We start from the raw sequence: 20,878 nt of genomic DNA, 5'->3' as shown, positions 1-20,878 counted from the left end.
GACTCTTCATATATTGAGTGACATGTCTGATTCACATTGTTATCTTTTAAACCTTTCTTTTTGATCAACACTCATTTGGAAATCTGATTATTTTTTATTGTTGTTTTGCTATGAAAGTGACTTGTATTATATGCTTACAGAGTTAATTATCAGAATTAAATACTTTTCATGGTAGAGATTGTCAGTTGAAGTAAAAAAATCCCGAAAATTCTTGCAATTACAGTTAACAAGTGTTCCATAGATTAATAATAAGGATAAGTGTGGGTCCTGTCCTTTAAGTTAATCTAACTAGCAATTAATAAATAGTGGGAAAAACGGTAAAAAATTGACAATTTTAAATTCAAGAAAATTTCATGTATGATTAAAATCTTAATAGTTTTATCATAACTCCTCATATGCCAGGGCTATTGAAAGAACAAAAATGCACGTAACCGGAAAAAATAGTTTTTCTCATGCATGTGTCACAAAGATATACAAGATCTATCTAAGATGTGTCACTATAGTTTCAGTAGAAGTAAATATTTCCATTTACAGTTGGCGCCGATTGAAGGATTCGTATCTCTAAATGGATAATTAGATAGATAGAAAGATAGATGTTACCGCCATGCAATTTCTATTGGTTCAGAATAGACAACAAACACATGACTTAACCATGATTGGATCAGGCGCTAATAGACTCATCACACAGGAGTGGTGTGCGGAGCTACGATGTCACTAAGGCACATCAGTAATGTCGCTTAAATACAACCTTCTCCTTTTCTGTCTAGTTTTTAGCGCACCAGAACAACTTAATGAAATGCATTTCTTCATACTTAAAGGGACTGTATAGGAAAAATGATAGGGGTAGAGGCTGAAAGCTATTCAATTTAGCTCTTGATCGCGACTCATGAAAATTATATCTGATGTTTTCGTACAGAATAAAATATATATTAGAGGGGAATTTACTAAAAAAAAGTGTAAAACGACCATTTTGTATTGTTTCCATACTGCAGGTGTACTTCACATATTTAAGTTATATAACCTTTTGGGCCCTGGAATATCATTTTATAGAAAATCTAAAATTAATATTAAAAGAAAACCAAATTATGAAATAGGCTGGTGTCATAATTGACCAATGAATCATTTCGCATAGACTCTATGCCTTTCACTTTACAAACGATGATTTTCCGTTATAACTATAAATCAAATGGTGTTTTTTATTCACCTAATTCATTTTAAAGTTTATTTAACAGCTTTAAAAAATTCGAAATTGAAATGGATAGTCTAGGGAACAAACTGTATTATTGTACTCTACTGCATATAATTTGTGAGCATTTACATGATTTGCACACTTTGAACTCCCTTTCAGGCTGAAAGGGACTGAAAAAATTCATACCGAGAGATTCTCTAAATTCCCCTTTAATATATATTCTATTCTCTTTGGATGTTCCTGTCTCGAGAAAATATAAAACTGTGTCAAATTTATACGAAAATTCATATATATACAATTTAGTATAGAAATGGTAGGTTAAAACAGATCATATTCAGCAAATATGCAACCAATCTAAGAACGAAGGTATCCCAGAGAAACCTAATTGTAACATAGGTTTTCTCCAATTATTTAAACTTTTATTTTAATTTTTAATAGATATAATTGATAATATTATTTATAAGTAGGTATGACGTCATCAGAACTCCAACCAATGGTAGTGTAGTATATTGGTCAGGTGATACAGACAAAGACATGTGACCAGTATACTGCATTTTCATTGGTGGAAGTTCTGCTGCATTTTATGAATTTTCATATAAATTTGACACAGTTTTTTATCAATTTCTCGAGACACAGGAACACACAATATAGCTTTCATGGGTCGCGATCAAGAGTTAAAGTGAATAGCTTTCAGCCTATACCAACTTTTATTGTTCTTTTACAGTCCCTTTAAAATATATCTTTATATATTCCCCGCTTTTTTATAAATATACTAATTGCACTTTTGTGAGTTCCAATTGACGTATTGTGTCAACATTTATTCAAGCACAGTACCATGATTGATTAATACTAAATATGTTTAAATAAGGGTATAATTGTAGTAGTACTAAGTACTAAGAGTACTTTATATATATATATATAAATCCCGCTTTTTTATAAATATACTAATTGCACCTTTATGAGTTTTAATTTACGTATTGAGTCAACAATTATTCAATCACCGAAGCATGATTGATTAATAATTAATATGTTTATATTAGGGTATAATTGTATTACTAAGAGTACTATAAGAAGGCACATTTTTTATTTAACTAACACAGAAGAATGAATGAGAAATACAAGTCTAATGTTTTTTTTAAATTCAGAGAAAATTCAACCATTAACTATTAAAGAGAAAATCATTTGCTAAATTGAAAAGATTTCAATTTATTCAGAGCTGAAAACTTTAAAATAGGATATCCTTAATCCCGATTGCACTCCTGTATGCTGAGTCCATTAGCGCCTGATCAGGGTTTAGTCATGTGTTTGTTGTCTATTCTGAACCAATAAAAATTGTAAGGCGGTAACATCTATCTTTCTATCTATCTCAATATCCAATCAGAGATATGAATCCTTTAATTGGTGCTATCAGTAAATGGAAATATTTACTACTACTGAAACTATAGTGATCGGTTAATTAATCTGGAGGTTAATAACAAAAGGAGAAGAAGCGTTATTTATTCTCGTGATTAAGAAAATGAATTGATCAAGCATTAAACTCGATATCCATCATTCTGAAGTTCCCAGCTATACATACACCATAGTTTCAGTAGAAGTAAATATTTCCATTTACAGTTAGTGCCGATGAAAGGATTCATATCTCTGATTGGATAATAAGATAGATAAAAAGATAGATGTTACCGCCTTACAATTTCTATTGGTTCAGAATAGACAACAAACACATGACTGAACCCTGATTGGAGCAGGTGTTAATGAACTCGACATACAGGAGTGCATAGCTGGGAACTTTTGAATGGTAGATATCGGGATTAATGCTTGATTCACTCTTTTTCTTAAGCTCTAGATTAAATAATGCTTTTTCTCCTCTTGTAATTGATCTCCAGATTAAGTAACCGATCGGGATTAAGGATATTTCATTCTAAAGTTTTCAGCTCAGATTGTATTTCTATGTTCCCTTTCAATTTTCTCGAACACTCCCATTAAGTATCAATTATTCAAACATTATACACATATCAAGATCCAATATCCACTTACCCAAACCTATTTACCTGAATATTATAGAATATATTTTTACTGATTATATGTTAATAGATTCATAGATTAATATCAGGGGAAGTCTCTCTTTAACAATTTATAGTTTGTCAGTATATTTATTAGATGTGCATGAAACCGACAATGCATAAGATTAGATGTACATGAAACCGACGTATAAGATTAGATGTACATGAAACCGACAATGTATAAGATTAGATGTACATGAAACCGACAATGTATAAGATTAGATGTACATGAAACCGACAATGTATAAGATTGTAAAGACGGCCTACAATATAGTTTAAGTAGAAGTAAATATTTCCATTTACTGATACCGCCGATTGAAGGATTCATATCTCTGATTGGAAAATGAGATAGATAGAAAGATAGATGTTACCTCCATACTATTTCTATTGGTTCAGAATAGACAACAAACACATGACTGAACCTTGATTGGATCAGGCGCTAATGGACTTGGCATGCAGGAGTGCCTAAAGATCTTAAAATCTAAGAATCCCAAAGTTTCTCTGCTTTGAATGTAGGCTTTTTATGACTTGTTTAATGGTTTAGTAAAGAAAGAAAGGAACAGTGGGAATCCTAAATATAAGGAAACTTATCAATTCTGGACAGTCGTCTGTCTCATCCTTAACCCTGCAGTATACAGTATTGGTAGAAAAGTTTATACTTTAAATTTTGCTTTGAATATGGTTTGCAACAATTTTATCTTAAGAACAGATATAAGGAAAACGAACCAAAAACAGATACTTCAAAAAACTACAAAAAAAATGTCTGTATATTTGGTAATCTTTGACTTTAGGACTCAGACATGCAACAATCCGATCATATGAATCCAATATAAAGTACATTATATCATAAATTATAAATTACTGGTAATTTCTTGTCACATTTATCATTTTTCCATGGTTTATTAAAAGCTTTCATGAGTCTACTACGTCATGTCTATAAATGTTGGTAAAAGGGTACATACATTACATACAGGGTGTCCCAACAGTATGGTTTAGTCTACTGAGAATACTACGTCATGTTTTCAAATGTTGGTAATAGGACACACATTACATACAAGGTGTCCCAATAGTATGGTTTAGTCTACTGAGAATACTACATCATGTTTTCAAATGTTGGTAAAAGGATACATACATTACATACAAGGTGTCCCAACAGTATGGTTTAGTCTACTGAGAATACTACGTCATGTTTTCAAATGTTGGTAATAGGACACACATTACATACAGGGTGTCCCAATAGTATGGTTTAGTCTAGTGAGAATACTACGTCATGTTTATAAATGTTGGTAAAAGGATACATACAATACATACAAGGTGTCCCAATAGTATGGTTTAGTCTACTGAGAATACTACGTCATGTTTATAAATGTTGGTACTAGTACACACATTACATACAAGGTGTCCAACAGTATGGTTTAGTCTACTGAGAATACTACGTCATGTTTATAAATGTTGGTACTAGTACACACATTACATACAAGGTGTCCCAACAGTATGGTTTAGTCTACTGAGAATACTACGTCATGTTTATAAATGTTGGTAATAGGACACACATTACATACAAGGTGTCCCAATAGTATGGTTTAGTCTACTGAGAATACTACGTCATGTTTATAAATGTTCGTAATAGGACAAACATTACATACAAGGTGTCCCAATAGTATGGTTTAGTCTACTAAGAATACTACGTAATGTTTATAAATGTTGGTAATAGGACACACATTACATACAGGGTTGTTTGTTAACTTTCAAATAGCTCATCTTTTCTTAATTAAACAAAAAATGCTAAGGGTTGAGCATGTATAATTGCAACTCTATGAATGGAAATTTCCTTAAAATAACTTCTATGAAACACAATAAAGAAAAACACTGTCAAGCTATTGTACTGTAAACAAATACACTATGTCAACAAAAGCTTTCATCATAATAATAACCTTTGTGTATTCATGAATACACATTTTTTTCATGAATAACAGCTGTTTGCTGCAGAACGGAATTGAATATTTCCCGTATAAATTCAAATTTTCTTATCCCTATATCTTTGCAACCGAAGCTTTAAACCTTTGATATTTCAAAATTCGATTATTTGAATTAACAGAATTCCTAGTTTTAAACATCTAAGGACTAGAACATTGGGTTGAAAAGATATAGGGATTACAAATCTGAGTTTTTGTCAAGTACTTAGTTCCAAAGTGTTTCATGGTTGTTAAATAGCGTTGAATATACTCCACACTCTTCTTGGATTTTAATTCAAAGCCTGAATTTTCTTCTCTTTACCTTGCAGAATTTGATCCAACGTCATTATTTTAATCTAAAAATATTTTCGCAGGTATTTAAATTTTTGGTGATTTTTTTTAATTTTCAGAATCATTGGATTTTATTTGAAAAGCACATTTTTCCATTCATTATGGAAATATTTCTTCTTCGGGAACATGTCAGGCCTAGCAGTTTCTGACAATGATATTTACTACAGCTAAACTTTATAGGGAAGTTTAAGGAATGCCTTTTTCTATCTATAATCAAAAACTGGTTTAAAACTGGATTAAAACTGGTTTAAAACTGATTTAAAACTGGTTTAAAACTGGTTTAAAACTGGTTTAAAACTGGTTTAAAACTGGTTTAAAACTGGTTGAAACTGGTTTAAAACTGGTTTAAAACTGGTTTTAAACTGGTTTAAAAATGGTTTAAAACTGTTGCTTTTAGCCATACTAGGTTTCACATTTTTAAATAGTTTGTTTGCTTTCAACTGGTGGAAAAGTGCTTTTTGTAATTCAACATGCAGTCAGAGACAATTAAAGTTAAACGAAAAAAAAACAATTTGAACTAGGCACGTTCTTGAAATTTGAATAGCTGTAGTCCGGATCAATGTGAACCACATTATGAATTACAATGCCAAAAATATATCAATTTGTTATACTTTGAACCATATTAACATTTTCTGTAACATTTACCATGGAAAAACAAAATTTCCGATGATTCCAGGGATTTTTTCATGACGTCATGAAGTTCATGACAGATAATTTTAATTATGTTCTACAAGGTGTCTCAAAAATTATGGATAATAAGGGAAATTTTTCAAATCCATCTTAAATATATCTTCCACATACATTCGTGAATAAGCATAATATTCAAATGAACTTGCTTTATAATCTTTCTCCGTGTATAATCCTTTATCTTTTATACCTAATTATGTAGACCTTTGATATTAAACAAGGTTACAACATTTTTGAAATCCTAGCGATTCCAAAATGTGGCCTGCTGTTTTTACCCTTGAAAGGATTTAAAAAACAAAAATTCTGTTCATGTCGGAAAAAAGTAATTTTAATATTACAGAAATACGACATCGCTGAATGTGTTACCCCGTAAAAAAATGCTCTCTGTAAAAAACGATATTTCAATGTCATCACTTATTTTAGATTTTAATGTTATTTTTGGAACACCATGCTGTAGGTTCTGAAGAATATTATAGATCATGGTTTGCTGAAAGACATCATTTAATACAAGTTTATAATGCAAGGAAAGTTAATTGCAGTTGCGCGCGTATACTCTGCGTACATATTAAAACCAGTTCTCTCTGGGCGGAATTTGTAAACAAGAATAGATGCATCAGTGTTCGTTTTGTATCCGAGGAGGATAAAAGCATTGAATTGTGAAAATTTTGATAATTCACATAGTAGTTTCCTATGACCAGAATATTTTTTTGATTTTTTATGTGAAAAATGGATCCCATGTCAGGCTGTGACATCCGTCTTGTGTTTAAATTACCGCCCAGAGAGAGTACACTTCAGTACAAAAGATGAGTACACCTCTGAAATAACTTTCCTTGCTTTATAACCTTGATTTAATATATCTTTTATTCATAAATCTTTATAAGTCAGGTACTTTTCTTAATTTCCTCAAGTTTAGGACATACAAAAATTGATTTAATGAATTATTCATTTTAACCTTAATTTTACGTCCTCCTGCGTCTAACCGGCTAGTTTGAGGGATATGTCATTTATCCCAAGTTATTTTTCATCTCTATTAGAGCTTCTGTTCAAAGGGCTATAAGCGTAATTTCGAGTGAACCTTAATTCGCAAAGACCACATTATGCCAAGGGGAGTTATATAGTTAGTCCCATCGCACATAGTTTCAATAGAAGTAAATATTTCCATTTACTTATAGCGCCGCTTGAAGGATCCTTATCTCTAATTGGATAATGAGATAGATAGAAAGGTAGATGCTACCGCCATACTATTTCTATTGGTTCAGAATAGACAACAAACACATGACTAAACCCTAATTGGATCAGGCGCTAATGGACCGGCATACAGGAATGATTCTAATCATAACATGACTCGATCACTGGCAAGATTACGGTGGTGATGTCAATGCCCGATTTTCAACGGTATCCCTGAAAGCTTTTTCTAATCAAGCATGAATGTTTTTTTTTTCTTTTAACTTTTCATATCTCTTCTTTCCTCTTATAGTTCTAATTTAAAGTTTTAAAAAAAAATAGGTTCTTCTTCCCGTGGATTTTACGGTTCTGTTCTTATTCCAGAAAGCTGCAGAATATAGATCACAATTTATCCTATTAAACATAAATATTTTGCCTTTTTTCTTGAATACTTTTTTGTGGGCATTCACGTTTTGAATGAAAAACTCCTTAATTTTAAAGATTGTTAAATTATAGACCAAAACGCGTCTAATTTGAAATAGAGAAAACCGAATGCATCTTACTCTGGTTAGTCCGGGGTGTCTTGTCCTCAGTCCGTGCCGTCACAACACGTATTGTATATGCATTAAGTCGTACTGTCAAGTCAACCTACCCAGCGTGGACGTTTTATGCGACAAATGTAGCCTAGCGAGATCACAGTGTATGAGGTTAAAAAATAAAAAATTAAACTATATAGTGTGTGCAGTGTTCGAGAGAAGGGGGGGGGTTGTTTCAGTTATTAAAATCAGTGTGTGCAGTGTTCGAGAGAAGGGGAGGGGTGGTTTCAGTTATAATAATCATTATTTTTATCGTTAATTTTACCATTAGTGCACAATTTCATAACATACTATATTATATGTAAATACTTTTTGTGCGCTTCATCCATGATAATGCATTCTAAAATAAATTTACATAAAAATATAAAAATTTCCAACTATTTATTTTTTCTTTGTTCTGTCTAACATTAACATTTTACATTAAACTGAAGTTTATTTTATAATCAGCATTTATAAATATTGCTAACATTGTCCGTATACATTTTTAGTACTACGCTCTTTTTTTGGTCTATAGATTCTTTGCTTAAATACTTAAGAACTGTGCAGTACAGTGCAAATGGGGATACAGCCTTGTCCTTAAACGACCTGAAAAAAAATTTTGGAAAAAAAAGTTTTTGTGCAAATGAAATGTTTTCACCCGCTTGGTAATTGGTTAAAAAATACCAAGAAAAATAATTTGAACTTCAATGTTTTTATACATTTAAAAATTTTAACATTCTTAACATGTGTGCATTTATGAAAAAAGTTACGTTTATGTTTTGGGTGTCTGTTTGTTTTTATGTCTGAACATAACTCATGATGGAATGTTGTTTAGCTTAGCAACACTGGGTTCCCAAGCTAGTAATTGATAAATTGATAAATTAAATTTTTTTGAGCACAAGTCTTCTGCAAGTTCCAGCGAACGAAGATTTTCGCGAAAAATTCGAAATTTCGCGAAATTCGCATTTTTTGTTTCGCATTTGATAATGAAAACTGTTCTACAATGAGAACACATATTGCGTAAATATGATCTATTACGAAGCAAAAAAAAACACACTTTTATGATGTAGAAAAAAAAAATTTATTTTTTAAATTCTACCTTCCTAGCATGCTGTTCATGGAAGCAGAATTCATGTTCTCGTTCATCGAGATAAAAATGTTGTTGAATGAATCAACATTATTGTTGTTATTGTTGTTGTTGTTATTCTCGTTCTTCTTATTTTCGTTGTTGTTGCTGTTGGCAATATTGAAAACAAGCTGAAAAAAAACTAATTTTAGCTAATTATTTAAACATGTTAAGGTTTCCTTTCTCTCACTTATTTTCATTCGATAGAAATGCGCAAGATTTTAAAGATAAATGTATAATTTATGCTTAATCTAATAAAGCTTTTAAGGGTGCCGTTGTGAATCGAAATAGTGTGTTACCTGTATTATTAAAACAATTGAGGTGATGGTGGCCAATACTCCGCTGACAGTCGTCCCTTCGTCACGCCTTCATAGACAAAAAAGATTACGTTAATCTAAAGGTCCTGCTTATAAGTTCAGCTGTCCTAACTTTAGAACACATGTTTACGTTAATCTAAAGGTCCTGCTTATAAGTTCAGCTGTCCTAACTTTAGAACACATGTTTACGTTAATCTAAAGGTCCTGCTTATAAGTCCAGTTAGTCGACTAACTTTAGAACACATGTTTACCCTTTAAAGGGAGTGTTCGCGAAAAATGAAAGGGGTATAGGCTTAATGCGATAAGAAAGCGCTTTTGATCGCTACTAATCTTACTTATATATCTGTTGCATTTATAAGGAGAAAATTGTTAAAAACGTCTCATACCGAAGAACGTAGCGCCCATACAAATTAAATTGCAACATACGATTTAGACCGTAAAAAAATCAATTTAATTCAAAACAAATCATTCAGATATTACAACCTATAGTCATCGATTATCTTTCGCCACATTTGTATAAAGTTTATATTTTATAATATTTTTTAACTAATTTGTTTTGAATTTGATTATTTCTCTTGAGAAATAATCAAATAAGATTAGTAGCGATCAAAAGCGTATATAAAATCTCTTTCGCTATTTTTAACAGACTTCAAATGATAATTAGAATATGATAGTTTTACGTGAGGTATGGGGAGGGGAGTATTATATAAAAGGATTGTTTATCTTTAAAGCTTTGTCATGATCAAATATAAATTTGATATTTTTCATTCTTAACACTTATTTTTTTTAAATTGTGGTTTCTCAACAGAAGTGACTTGGGCATATCTTCTTCAGAAAAACATATAAAAATTATCAGAACGTAATTACTTTTAAACCTAGAAAAACGAAAATATCTCCCAAAATATTGATCAGATAAATGTTTCAAGGGTACCATTGAGAATCAGGCATTGCCACTAAAACTACGCTTACAGTCTCTTTTTATCTTTAAAAAATACATACTTACAACCAGGGAATCCAGAGTATACCCGGTAATCCTCCATGATCATCTGATATTCTCACATTTATTTTTTCTAAATAAGAAATAATAAAGATAAATGCCTAGCATTACTCTAATCTACAGTCATGACTATATATCTGTTAAGAACTGTATTTTTTACCTGTCTATTCTAACTCCAGCACTACTCAAATATATAACTGTATTTAAGGTGAATTCTTTGGACATTTCATTTGTAGAAAGATATTTCATAGACGGGAATTTCATAGATAACAAACCATAGATAGGACATTTAATAAATAAGATATTCATAGATACAGGATATTTCATAGAATGGACTTTTCAGGGAAGATTTGTCATTGAAATGTCTTCTAATAAATGTCCTTTCTATGAAATGTCCCATATATGAAATGTCCCATATATGAAATGTCCCATCTAGGAAATGTCCTATCTATGAAATGTCCTATCTATGAAATGTCCCAAAACTGTATTTAAAATATCCAATGTCCCAATGAAGAGACTGTATAGAGCGGTGTATGTCCGATTCACAACAAATTGTGCTCTTATCATGAATGTGTGAGAAATTCATTACTTTATCTATGAAAATTATTATTCTTAATCGTGGTTTCTCTGTGTAAGAAACTTACGGAATTATGCTTCAGATGCAGTTGAAGAAATTTTTAGAAAAGAACACTTTTTAAGGATGTTTTCCACATTATAAATCATGATGTAAAGGTTTATGGGTACCATTGTGAATAAGGTAACAAATGGAGGATCTCTATAGCTTGAAACAGACCCTTTCAACATGGGGATCTTTGATTTTCTTTGTCATTAAATGATAAAGAAAGGATCAAATTAAAGCAATTGATGTAATTTGTATATTCTTGTCAAAATGTCACTCTTTATTGCAACCTGAAAATTGATATGATGACGTTTATAAGCAGTCATAAATTTGGTGATTTTAAATTTGTAGAAAGAGACCCCGATTAAAACTAATTGATTGCAATATTTGTGACAATGGATTACTTTCTTTGTGGGTAACCCTGTAAGTGAACTTAACCTATTACAATAGCTATATATTTCATATTTCATACTGGTTAAAAACTTTGTTTTGATGTCTGTACATTTGTGTGGATTTATACATAAAGTAATAGAAAATTAAAAGAGTGGTGTAAGTAATTATTTATTTATAAATAGTAGCTTGGAAACCCAGCTTTGCCTGGCAAATAAATTTCTCTAAAATATTTAACCAACTCAACTTAGACGACTTAGACATCTTAAAGTTAAACCAAGCTAGGAATATGGATACACAAACAAACAGAGATTACTACTTTATATATTTATAGATACCAAAAAATACAAAAAAAGGGCATTAAAGGAGATAGGTTGACAAATAAACACAGCAAATTATATCAAAAATCAAGACGACATTCAAGTCCTCTTGCATACTGTCATGTTTCGTGGGACACCCTGTACATAAAAAAGAAGAGGGAAATTTTCTCAGAAGCCATTCTATTATGACATCAAAATACAGAGAACAATTATAAATTTACATTTGTTGAATAAATATCTTATTATTAATAATGTTAATTTAGAATAAGAAAAACTTGACACATCGAAAATGGGTAAATTTTATTAAAATAAAGTAATAAACCGTGGATAAAGGGGAGGAGGTGAAGAGACGCCATAGCATCTTAACATGACAGACCAGATTTTTTAAATAATAAAACAGAAAATCGCTATAATTACCAGGAAAAACATTCTGATATAAATCGTTAATAGAATAAAATAATTGGTTCACAAAAACGGCTTTCAGTTAAAAATCATGCTGGATTTGAATTAATCGAAATTGTCGAAAAACTTTTGGTTAATTTTAATCGAAATCCTAATCCATACAAGCCTAACAAAAACAACGACGACATTTATTTCAGGAAATCCGGTTCTGAATATATCTAACGAATTTACTTACTATTACTCCGGGGGGTTTGTGTGATCTGTGTACACTGCCCATTTTTCATTCAATTACAAAAAGTGAAAAATTGAGCTGTCAAAATTTAAAGATCTTGTTTTGATAATTTTAATGGTCCTGCTACGTTTTCAGTGAAATTTTAACGTCTATTGTAAAGTTAGAGTTTTCAAGATTACTTTATGTATATTGTAATTTCAGTTTAAATGCGACGTGATTCATATTTCTAATCTTATATGCTAGTTTTGATTGTATTAAAGGAACTAAAGTAATGGTTGGAAAATTAAAATAATAATTTCTTAGAGAACAATTTTTGGACCCCACCCCCCTAAAAATCGTTCACTGGGACGGACCCGCGCCTGGCGCCATGACCTCTCCTAGCCGCGGCGCTCGGCTTCCTAGCTTGTCTTAGCCGCTCCCTAATCTGTCCCAGCCGCAGCGCTCGACCAAGAAATTGTCCCAACCTAGTTCCTAAACTTGCAATAATACAAAATAAATATTTTTTGTTTAAAATAGTTGAAATGTACAGGTCATGTACAAAATCGATATGGGGTTAGGGGTACAAAAAGTGTAAACTATTACGGATCCCTTTAAGTTCTTCTTCTCAAATACTTCATTGAACAGCAAAACAAACAAAAAATTAAAAAATTATAAAACTATAAAGTGGCTTGTTCGCCCTAAATATTTTCAGATAATAACGAACTTGATTAGATATTCAATGAAAGAAAAACTAGATATAGAACTTTTAAGAAATCAGCAAAAATTATGGATTTATGAATTTACAAAGTGGCTTGGTCGCCCTAAAAATTTTCAGATAAGATAACGATCTTGATGATTAGATATCAAACGAAAGAAAAACTTAAAGTAACAGTTGTTATTATAATAATAATTTTTTAGAAACAAATGCATTTCTTAATAGTTGAAAATAAATGTCCTGATCAGTAAAAAGCCTGTAGCTTAATTTTTTTATGGTCCTTAATTCAAGTCCAGTTTTTGAGAATATTCCCGTTTCACGAATAGTTGAGAATTTAACGATGCAAGGCCAAGGGGTAACATTTAGTAATTTTTACTTACGCCCCCTCTCTTCTCCTCCACCCATTGAATGTGTGCAATTTGACGCCCATATTAAAAAATGAGTATTTTAATTTAAAATTCGGTGATGGTGATGGACCAAACCTCTGTAGAGTAAAAAGTAAATGTTAGTTCCACATTTATTGAAAATATATTTCTGTCTTGGTTGACCCTCGTCAGTTCTAACGATATAATAACCATCAAAATCGGTAAATAAAAAAAAATAAAAAAATGTTTGTTAAAAATCACAAGAAAATAAACAAACAAAAAAGATTATTCAAAATAAAAATTTGGGCTGTCAAATGGACATAAGGGAAACGAACTCAGATTATGAGATGGGAAAAAGATAATTTGCAAATATTCACTTTTTGAAAAAATGTTTTAAGACAATTATCATTCCTTGAGATTGTTTCTGTCACAAAGGTTAAAAACAAACTGTTTAGATGTATGTGTATAAAGTGGGGGTGGGGGTCGAACTAATTAACGAACTTTTGCATAAATGGGGGGGGGGGGGGGGGGGACGGCTTGTTTAAGGAGGGGTATTTGAACCTTTTAAAGAATTTGACATAAACAACTCTTTTTTTAAAAAGATACTGAATTACAGTTTAAAATTAAATAAAAACTATGTTTTTCTTTATTTTCATGATGAAATTTTAGGTCGTATGTCTTGAAATTTTATCTAACCGTTCACGCGTTGGTCATGTCATGAACACATTTGTGTAAGATGACGTAATCAATTAACCATTTTATAGCAATGGTAAAATTTAGGTTCTGTAAGAGAAAGATTCTTTGACCCCCCGCGCACCCTCACTAAAAAAGTACACACACAATTATAAACATTTGGCTTTAGCGCCCGGCCCTCAAGTCATTCCTATCTGCGTCGCTCGGCGTTTTGCTTAGAAATTACCCTAATATATTTTTCTCAAATAATGCTTAATATTTTATGTAACATTTTTTTATAAATAATCTGTCTCTAGGATTGATTCGTAATTTCTAGTATGATTAATTTTAGTGTATATAAAAGTAGAATAGAAATTTTTTAATTTTTTAAATGTGTAATAATGTTAAATGAAAATTGTCTAATAATAATTTTTTTTACAGAATTTTAAAATGAAAAGTGAAGTGAGAAAGGAATTGAAGCGTGATATCTAATGTGATAGGATCAATAATTGATCGTACTGGCCTAAAGCTCAATTGCATTGCTTAATTGATTAAATTGATTAATTGATCATTATGTCGGTCTCGTTTGATCACACAGATAAAACAAGGTACATAAAAAACTGAATATTTTTTACGAAAAAGATGAAAGTTTGATTTTTTAAAATTTTGCGGCATCCTAAACATTAGACTGTTATTTTATTAACTTTATCAATATTTTTCCCTGAAATCTAACTTGAATTTTCCCCTGAAATCTAACTTGATATTCTGAAAAATAAGTTAAAGTTGAAAAAAAGGGGAAAAAAGGAGAGCATCAAAAAAATCCAAATATTTTCACTCATACTCAAACACACAGGGTTACCCATAAAGGATGAGACTTTAAAGAAGACCTGAAACTTTTAAGAACAGCTTAGGTTAAATTAGGTCGAAAAATCTCAATTCATGGGTCTCTTAAAAGACCGCTTTGAAATGGAGAGTAAAAATGCTGTAATTTTAAAATTCGTCAATACTGGACGAAAAAAAAATAAGTCAAAGATTTGTTTTTGATTGAAGGTTAAAGTCCCAAAAAAATGTCCTCCCCTTTAAAATTCAAACTTGTCATATTTAAATTAATATTACAGAAAACTGTCTCATGGGTGCTTAAATTTGTGTGCTTCTTGCAAATCTGGTTGAACCAATCAAGCAATCGAGATTTGAAAATTCTTTTTTAAATGAACTTTCTTTACTGTTTACCTCAGGGGTATATATTTTTCAGAATTATAAGGGGGATTTTTCATAAAAATACACCCCTGGTTTTCTGTAAATTCAAGAAAATGTTGAAAACTGTGGACTTGTTTTTTCATAATTTTCATTTGTTTTAGGTATGTGCCTTTCTTTAGTAAACCGGATAAAACGATACTCAAGGGGGGGGGGGGCTCGAACCTCCTTCCCCCCATCTCTATCATATATAATTTGATGGTATGTATAGTGTATCGGTTTTGATTTCAAAACTGTATTATTATTAAAGTTTGCTTTTATCATAAAAAATCTAAAAAGTGGAAAAACGATCCATAGACGATCGTTGGCAGGGTTTTCAGGGTGGCCGAAATGTACGGAGTGTACGGAATGTGCGGATAATGTCTCAAATTGTACGGATTTTCAGGATTTTTGGCCCGGAAAGCATAATTTTTTTTTCGATTTTGACTCTAAAGTTAATTCTGGCATGAAAATTGTTCATGAAATTTTCTAAAAAAAAAAAGTCTCGTCGATATGAAGTTCAGCTTCATTCATCTTTTCGAGAATATGTTTCAGAAGTATTCATTCGAGAACATTTCCCAGAAATACATGATGTCCCACAAAAAAGCTTTGCAGTAGGGGTACTTGGTACTGAAGGAACAATTTTCGTATAATTTTCACAATCAAGGTGTTATTGAATGATTGAAACGCTAAAAGCGTCAGTTATTTCCAGGTGTACATTTTTTCTTTCTATGTCTCATAGTTTTTTGTTACAAAGCTAATTTGTAATTTTTTTTACCAGATTTAGATTAAATATTTTTGATGTAAACACAAGCTGTGGAATATACAGATTGATAAAAAATAGATAATTTTTTCGGCTGAGCAAAGTTCGCATGAACTAATCTGAAAATCTGTCAATTTTTTTAATAATTTAAGAACAATTGAAAATAGAATGTGAAAAATTAACTGGAAAATACCGGTCAATTTCTTATACTTAAAGAATTTATTGTAACATATGTGAGGCCCAGAAAGAATAGCATTCTTAAACTAAAGAATTATGGTCCATTATGAACGGAATGGGATTACTCTTCAACCTTTTTTTTATAATGCAGTCCGTTCCTAAATATGAAATTTCTTTTTTTTCATTTAAAATTCAGATAAATCTGAAAATGATCAATTACCCGAAAAAAAAGTACAAAGAATCGGACTTTAAAAAGTTAAAACCAACCAATGCTGGTTTTCTTGTCATGTTATACACGTACCAATAAACATAGGAATTAAGAAGTCGTCATCATTTACGTGTACATGTTTTAAGATTTCCGAAATGTGGTCTGCCTTCGTTGAATCTTTACAATTGAAATTCAAAGACTTTCCTAAAGTCGTCATTTAATTCCCATGTTTATTGTAAACACTCTGTAGACTGTCGAGGGTTAATAAAATGCAAAAGATTTCACAAAAATCATCCTGACTTGAACTCTTATAAAATTCTACTTAAATAATACATAGGGCTATTCATTATTGCTAAGAAATAAGGAAACCCATCCCAGTTCAGAAAATAAAAAGAATAGCTTACATAATAGTACAAACATGAAAAAGCAATGAAATTTTTAATTGCATTTTTTTTATTTAATCGTGATTTTTCTCATTCGACTTTTATCATCTGTACACTGCACAGTGTACCATTATATGTACATTGTACAGAGGTCATTTTGGATTCAGACAAATTTTAAAGTAAAGGTCAGCCTTTGCTCACATACGAACGCAAAGAAAAATAAATGTTAATTGAAATGAGAAATTAAAAAGTGCGTTTTGTACGGATTTTTCAAAGAAAATGTACGGATTGTATGGATTTTTATTTTAGAATTGTACAGATTTTTTCTCATAAATGTACGGATTGCACGGATTTTTTTTTATAAAATCTACGGATTTTTGCCTAAAAAGTTTTGGCCACCTTGTCGTTATCATACATTCGTTTTTGCATCGTTTTTGGGTAGTTTTTAAGAAAGGCAAATTTAAAGAATAAAAAATATAGAAACAAATTTCTCTTCTTACATTGTGCCAAATTTTGACCCATGAAAGAAACTGTTGTAAAAAACGAACCAACCCAAAAGCACATCCCTATGTATGTACAACTTTCGCTTTAAGAACCTCTGCATTGATTGAGAGATGTGAGGCCATGATTGAATTTGTTGTTAATATTGAAACAACATATATTGCTCATGTCTTTAAGGTGCAGTGTGACATGGTATTGTTTGGAATAGGGGGGGCGATTAATTTTTTGTCCCCCGCCCTTTTCGTCAATTTCATCCGCCAGATTAAAATTTTTTTACTATTTTAATCGCTAAATTGGGTTAATTTTTTAAAATATATACCCCTGTGGTATATTCAAAACATTGATAAACATTAATCAGTTTATTTCTGCGCTTGGCTTCCTGGATCCGGATCCGCAAATATATGCAGAATGCGGATCCACCAACATATCAACTGAAATCTGCTAACAAAGATCCTTCTCCTCAAAACCCAGATCTGAACTTTTCATAGAAAGAGAGATTATCAAAAATGTACTTTTCTCTGAATGGTTGATTAAGTTTAAGGGAAAAAGGAAGCAAGATTCCTAGCTCTCAAGCAAATATTGACGAGAATTTTGCCAAATACTTATTTAAAACTAAATCTGAAAACGAGTTTTGAAATGGCCATGTTTAGTGCTGTAAACAAGTATAAGTGAGTTGCCAGTCGGATCGCTACGAGGGTGCTAGAGCGTCGGGAAACCCGTCGGTCGCAGGTTGCAATTTAAACTGCCCTTAAATAAAGGTTTACACCTTAATGTCGACCCACTCTTGGATCTTCATTCTTCGAAATTGAATATATTTAAAAAAAAAGACAGTTTCCATTTTAAACATATTTTGGCTCTGCTTTGTTTTTATAGTTTGTAACTTAAATGCTTTCTTTGGTTTGGAATGTTTCAGTTTGTTTCATGTGAAGGTTGTTTGTTCGGTTTGGAGAGTTCCAGTTTTTTATCTATGAAGGTTGTTTTGTTTGATATGTGCCAGTTTTGTTTCTAAAGGTTTTTTGGTATGTTCCAGTTTGGTCTCTGAAGGTTGTTTGGTATGTTCCAGTTTGGTTTATATGAAGTTTGTTTGGTATGTTCCAGTTTGTTTTATATGAAGGTTGTTTGGTATGTTTCAGTTTGGTTTATATGAAGGTTGTTTGGTATAAATTTAAAGTTAAGAAAACTAACCAAATGGTTTCAGTTTCAACTGGTCACCATACCAACGTAAAATTCGTCAAACCGACATTTGGAAAAAAAATTTATCATCCCCTAAAATATTTTTTTTTTTAATGTCACCTTTTAAACATCTTTTTTTTCAAACCATTGATAATTATTAAAAAGATTTAGTTTTTTACTTTGGAGGATTTTGTTGAATTGTATAATTCCCGGATTTACCCCATGGTAAATTTCTCAATTGGTGAACAGGTGGGAGCGTGGGAAATATAATTAAAAGGGGGGGGAGGGTACAATTGTACGCTATTTTTCATTTCATATTAGGACTATTTAACAAACCCTACAGGAAAAAGTGAGCCAATTGTATTTATCACATTTCTTTGTATAACGTTAAAAAACAAATACAATCAAGACGTATAAAGTTAATATCTAAAGGGTACCATTGTGAATCGTGATTAGCACTCGAAAATGAAAGTTACTCTGTAAGTGCAGAACTCACTGATAAATTTCACTTATTTCTGACAATCTACGCCTGTTAACTAAGAAATGTATATTCTTCCGCTTAAATCGATTTTGAGGAAAAACTTAAATTAGACACAAGCTCAGTGCAGCTTATAAATGTTCAAATCAAGAGCTAACTTACTTTTAAACAGGCGAGGGGCGGTCAAACAGGCGAGGGACGGTCAAACTTGGGACAAAAGTCTGGCACCGCTTCAGAGTCGGCGCAGTCTTAATATTTCACTAAAAATGAAGGAAAAATTTAATACAAGTTTTTTATTTTAATTTTAGTATTTATCATATGGCAAGTTCAGTTGGACTCTGTTCTGTAAAGCATGACTTTTGACGGAAAAAGACCTGGCAGTTTATTTAGTCAAATTTCTTTAGATTTACCATAGCCAATCTTTAAATTAGAATAATATTACAATTTAAAAAATGTCCAATTAAAAAATAAAAACGACTCTCTTTTTTTCTAACTTTTCTGAAAAATTAGGCTTCTTTGCTATTTTTTATGCCTTTTTGGTTTTCTTCGAAACAATTAATTTTTCATTTTAAAACTTTCAAAATTGATTGAAATTTGCAAATTTGTGATTTTTTTCCAAGTGGAATAAAATTTATTCTAGTAATTTTGCCATAAACGTTTAAAACATACCTATGCATTTAAAATAATAATTTAAACGATTTTTTATCTCAAGTAATTGGTTCAGTGACATAATTTTTGTTGGAGAAGAAAAAAACATGAAATGAAAAATAAATTCGGCTTAAGAGGGTTCATTTCTTAGTTTGTTACCAAGTTGCTACGTGTGACGCCTGACGCACGGTTTCATACGCTCGTATTGGACTCTTACGCACATATTGGATTAGTCTGTGCGCACAAGTCAACAGAACAACTGATCGTGAAATAAGCGCGTGAATTCAAATTCAGGCAGAAATAAGACCAATCTTAAAGGGACTGTTAAGTGTAGTTTTAAGTGACTCTCCATGCATAGATGGTATTGTCCAATTCTCAATGGTACCCTTGAAACCTTTCTTTGATCAATAATAAAAGATATTGTTTTCTTTGATTTTTTAGTTATAAATTCTGATAACTATGCGCAAATCACTTTTATAGATAAATCACAATTGAAGTATCAGTTCTCCAAACAAACATTAGAATATCTTGTTCATAATTGATTAGATACAGCTTCTAAGGGTACCACTGTGAATTGTACAGTTTTATATTGCATGAAGGGTCACTTGAAAGCACTGTCAATTTAGTAATAATGTTTTTGAATACAATAGAATAAAATAATTTTTGATATTTGATATTTAATAATTATATTTTAAAAATAGTTGGTTAAATTTTCATTTTCCTTAAATCTTGGAAATATTGAGAAAAGGAAAAAAGGTTTTAAATTCTAAACTTTCAGACCCTGCTTTTCACATTCAGTTTGTTAAACCGACCTTTTAAACTTTAGTCCAGATAGACAGATAGATTACAACCTTTTTAGATTATAATATTTAATTACTTAGCTAATTGTTTATTTACACTCATACAGGGTGTCCCTAAAATTGTTTTTATACTCTCTAAAAATGGGCAATCTCATTTTAGGGCTTAAAGGGACTGGACGCGTAATTTCAAGTGACCCTTCTTGCAAAGATGGCAATTTCCGATTCACAACGATACCCTTTAAATCTTTTTTCTGATTAAGTATGAATCAGATATCAATGTGTATAAATTTTAAAACTGATTATTTTAATTGTGGTTTCTCTCCAAAAGTATCTTACGCATTAAAACTGCAGGAAACCATATAGAAATTATCAGAATTATCACTTAAACCTGAAGAAACG

At 31.1% G+C, this 20,878-nt stretch overlaps 2 protein-coding genes across 3 annotated transcripts in view; one reads left to right on the top strand and one right to left on the bottom strand.

Moving 5' to 3' along the window:
• Positions 1–8,402: 8,402 nt before the first annotated feature.
• On the bottom strand, positions 8,403–19,457 carry LOC111707846 (GATA zinc finger domain-containing protein 8). 2 transcript variants are annotated; one of them, XM_023481022.1, is made up of 5 exons: positions 19,194–19,457; positions 10,424–10,494; positions 9,407–9,473; positions 9,081–9,238; positions 8,403–8,587 (listed from the first exon to the last, which is right to left on the bottom strand). In XM_023481022.1, the coding sequence occupies exons 2-5, from the start codon at positions 10,468–10,470 to the stop codon at positions 8,446–8,448; spliced, it is 414 nt and encodes a 137-aa protein (XP_023336790.1). In that variant the 5' UTR covers positions 10,471–10,494; positions 19,194–19,457; the 3' UTR covers positions 8,403–8,445. The 2 variants fall into 2 exon arrangements, with proteins under 2 accessions (XP_023336790.1, XP_023336791.1); XM_023481023.1 differs by lacking the exon at positions 19,194–19,457 and having other exon boundaries at positions 10,424–10,628.
• LOC111707844 (adapter molecule Crk) overlaps positions 14,544–20,878 on the top strand; it is a 40,699-nt gene continuing 34,364 nt past the window's right edge. Inside the window, exon 1 of the mRNA XM_023481018.1 lies at positions 14,544–14,723. Within this exon, the coding sequence (XP_023336786.1) occupies positions 14,689–14,723 (35 nt within the window). The 5' untranslated portion in view covers positions 14,544–14,688. The remainder of the gene's footprint in view (positions 14,724–20,878) is intronic.

The sequence above is a fragment of the Eurytemora carolleeae genome, unplaced genomic scaffold (genome assembly GCF_000591075.1).
Source record: "Eurytemora carolleeae unplaced genomic scaffold, Eaff_2.0 scaffold837, whole genome shotgun sequence".
Lineage (NCBI taxonomy): Eukaryota > Metazoa > Arthropoda > Copepoda > Calanoida > Temoridae > Eurytemora > Eurytemora carolleeae.
This window is presented reverse-complemented; position numbering and strand designations above follow the sequence as displayed.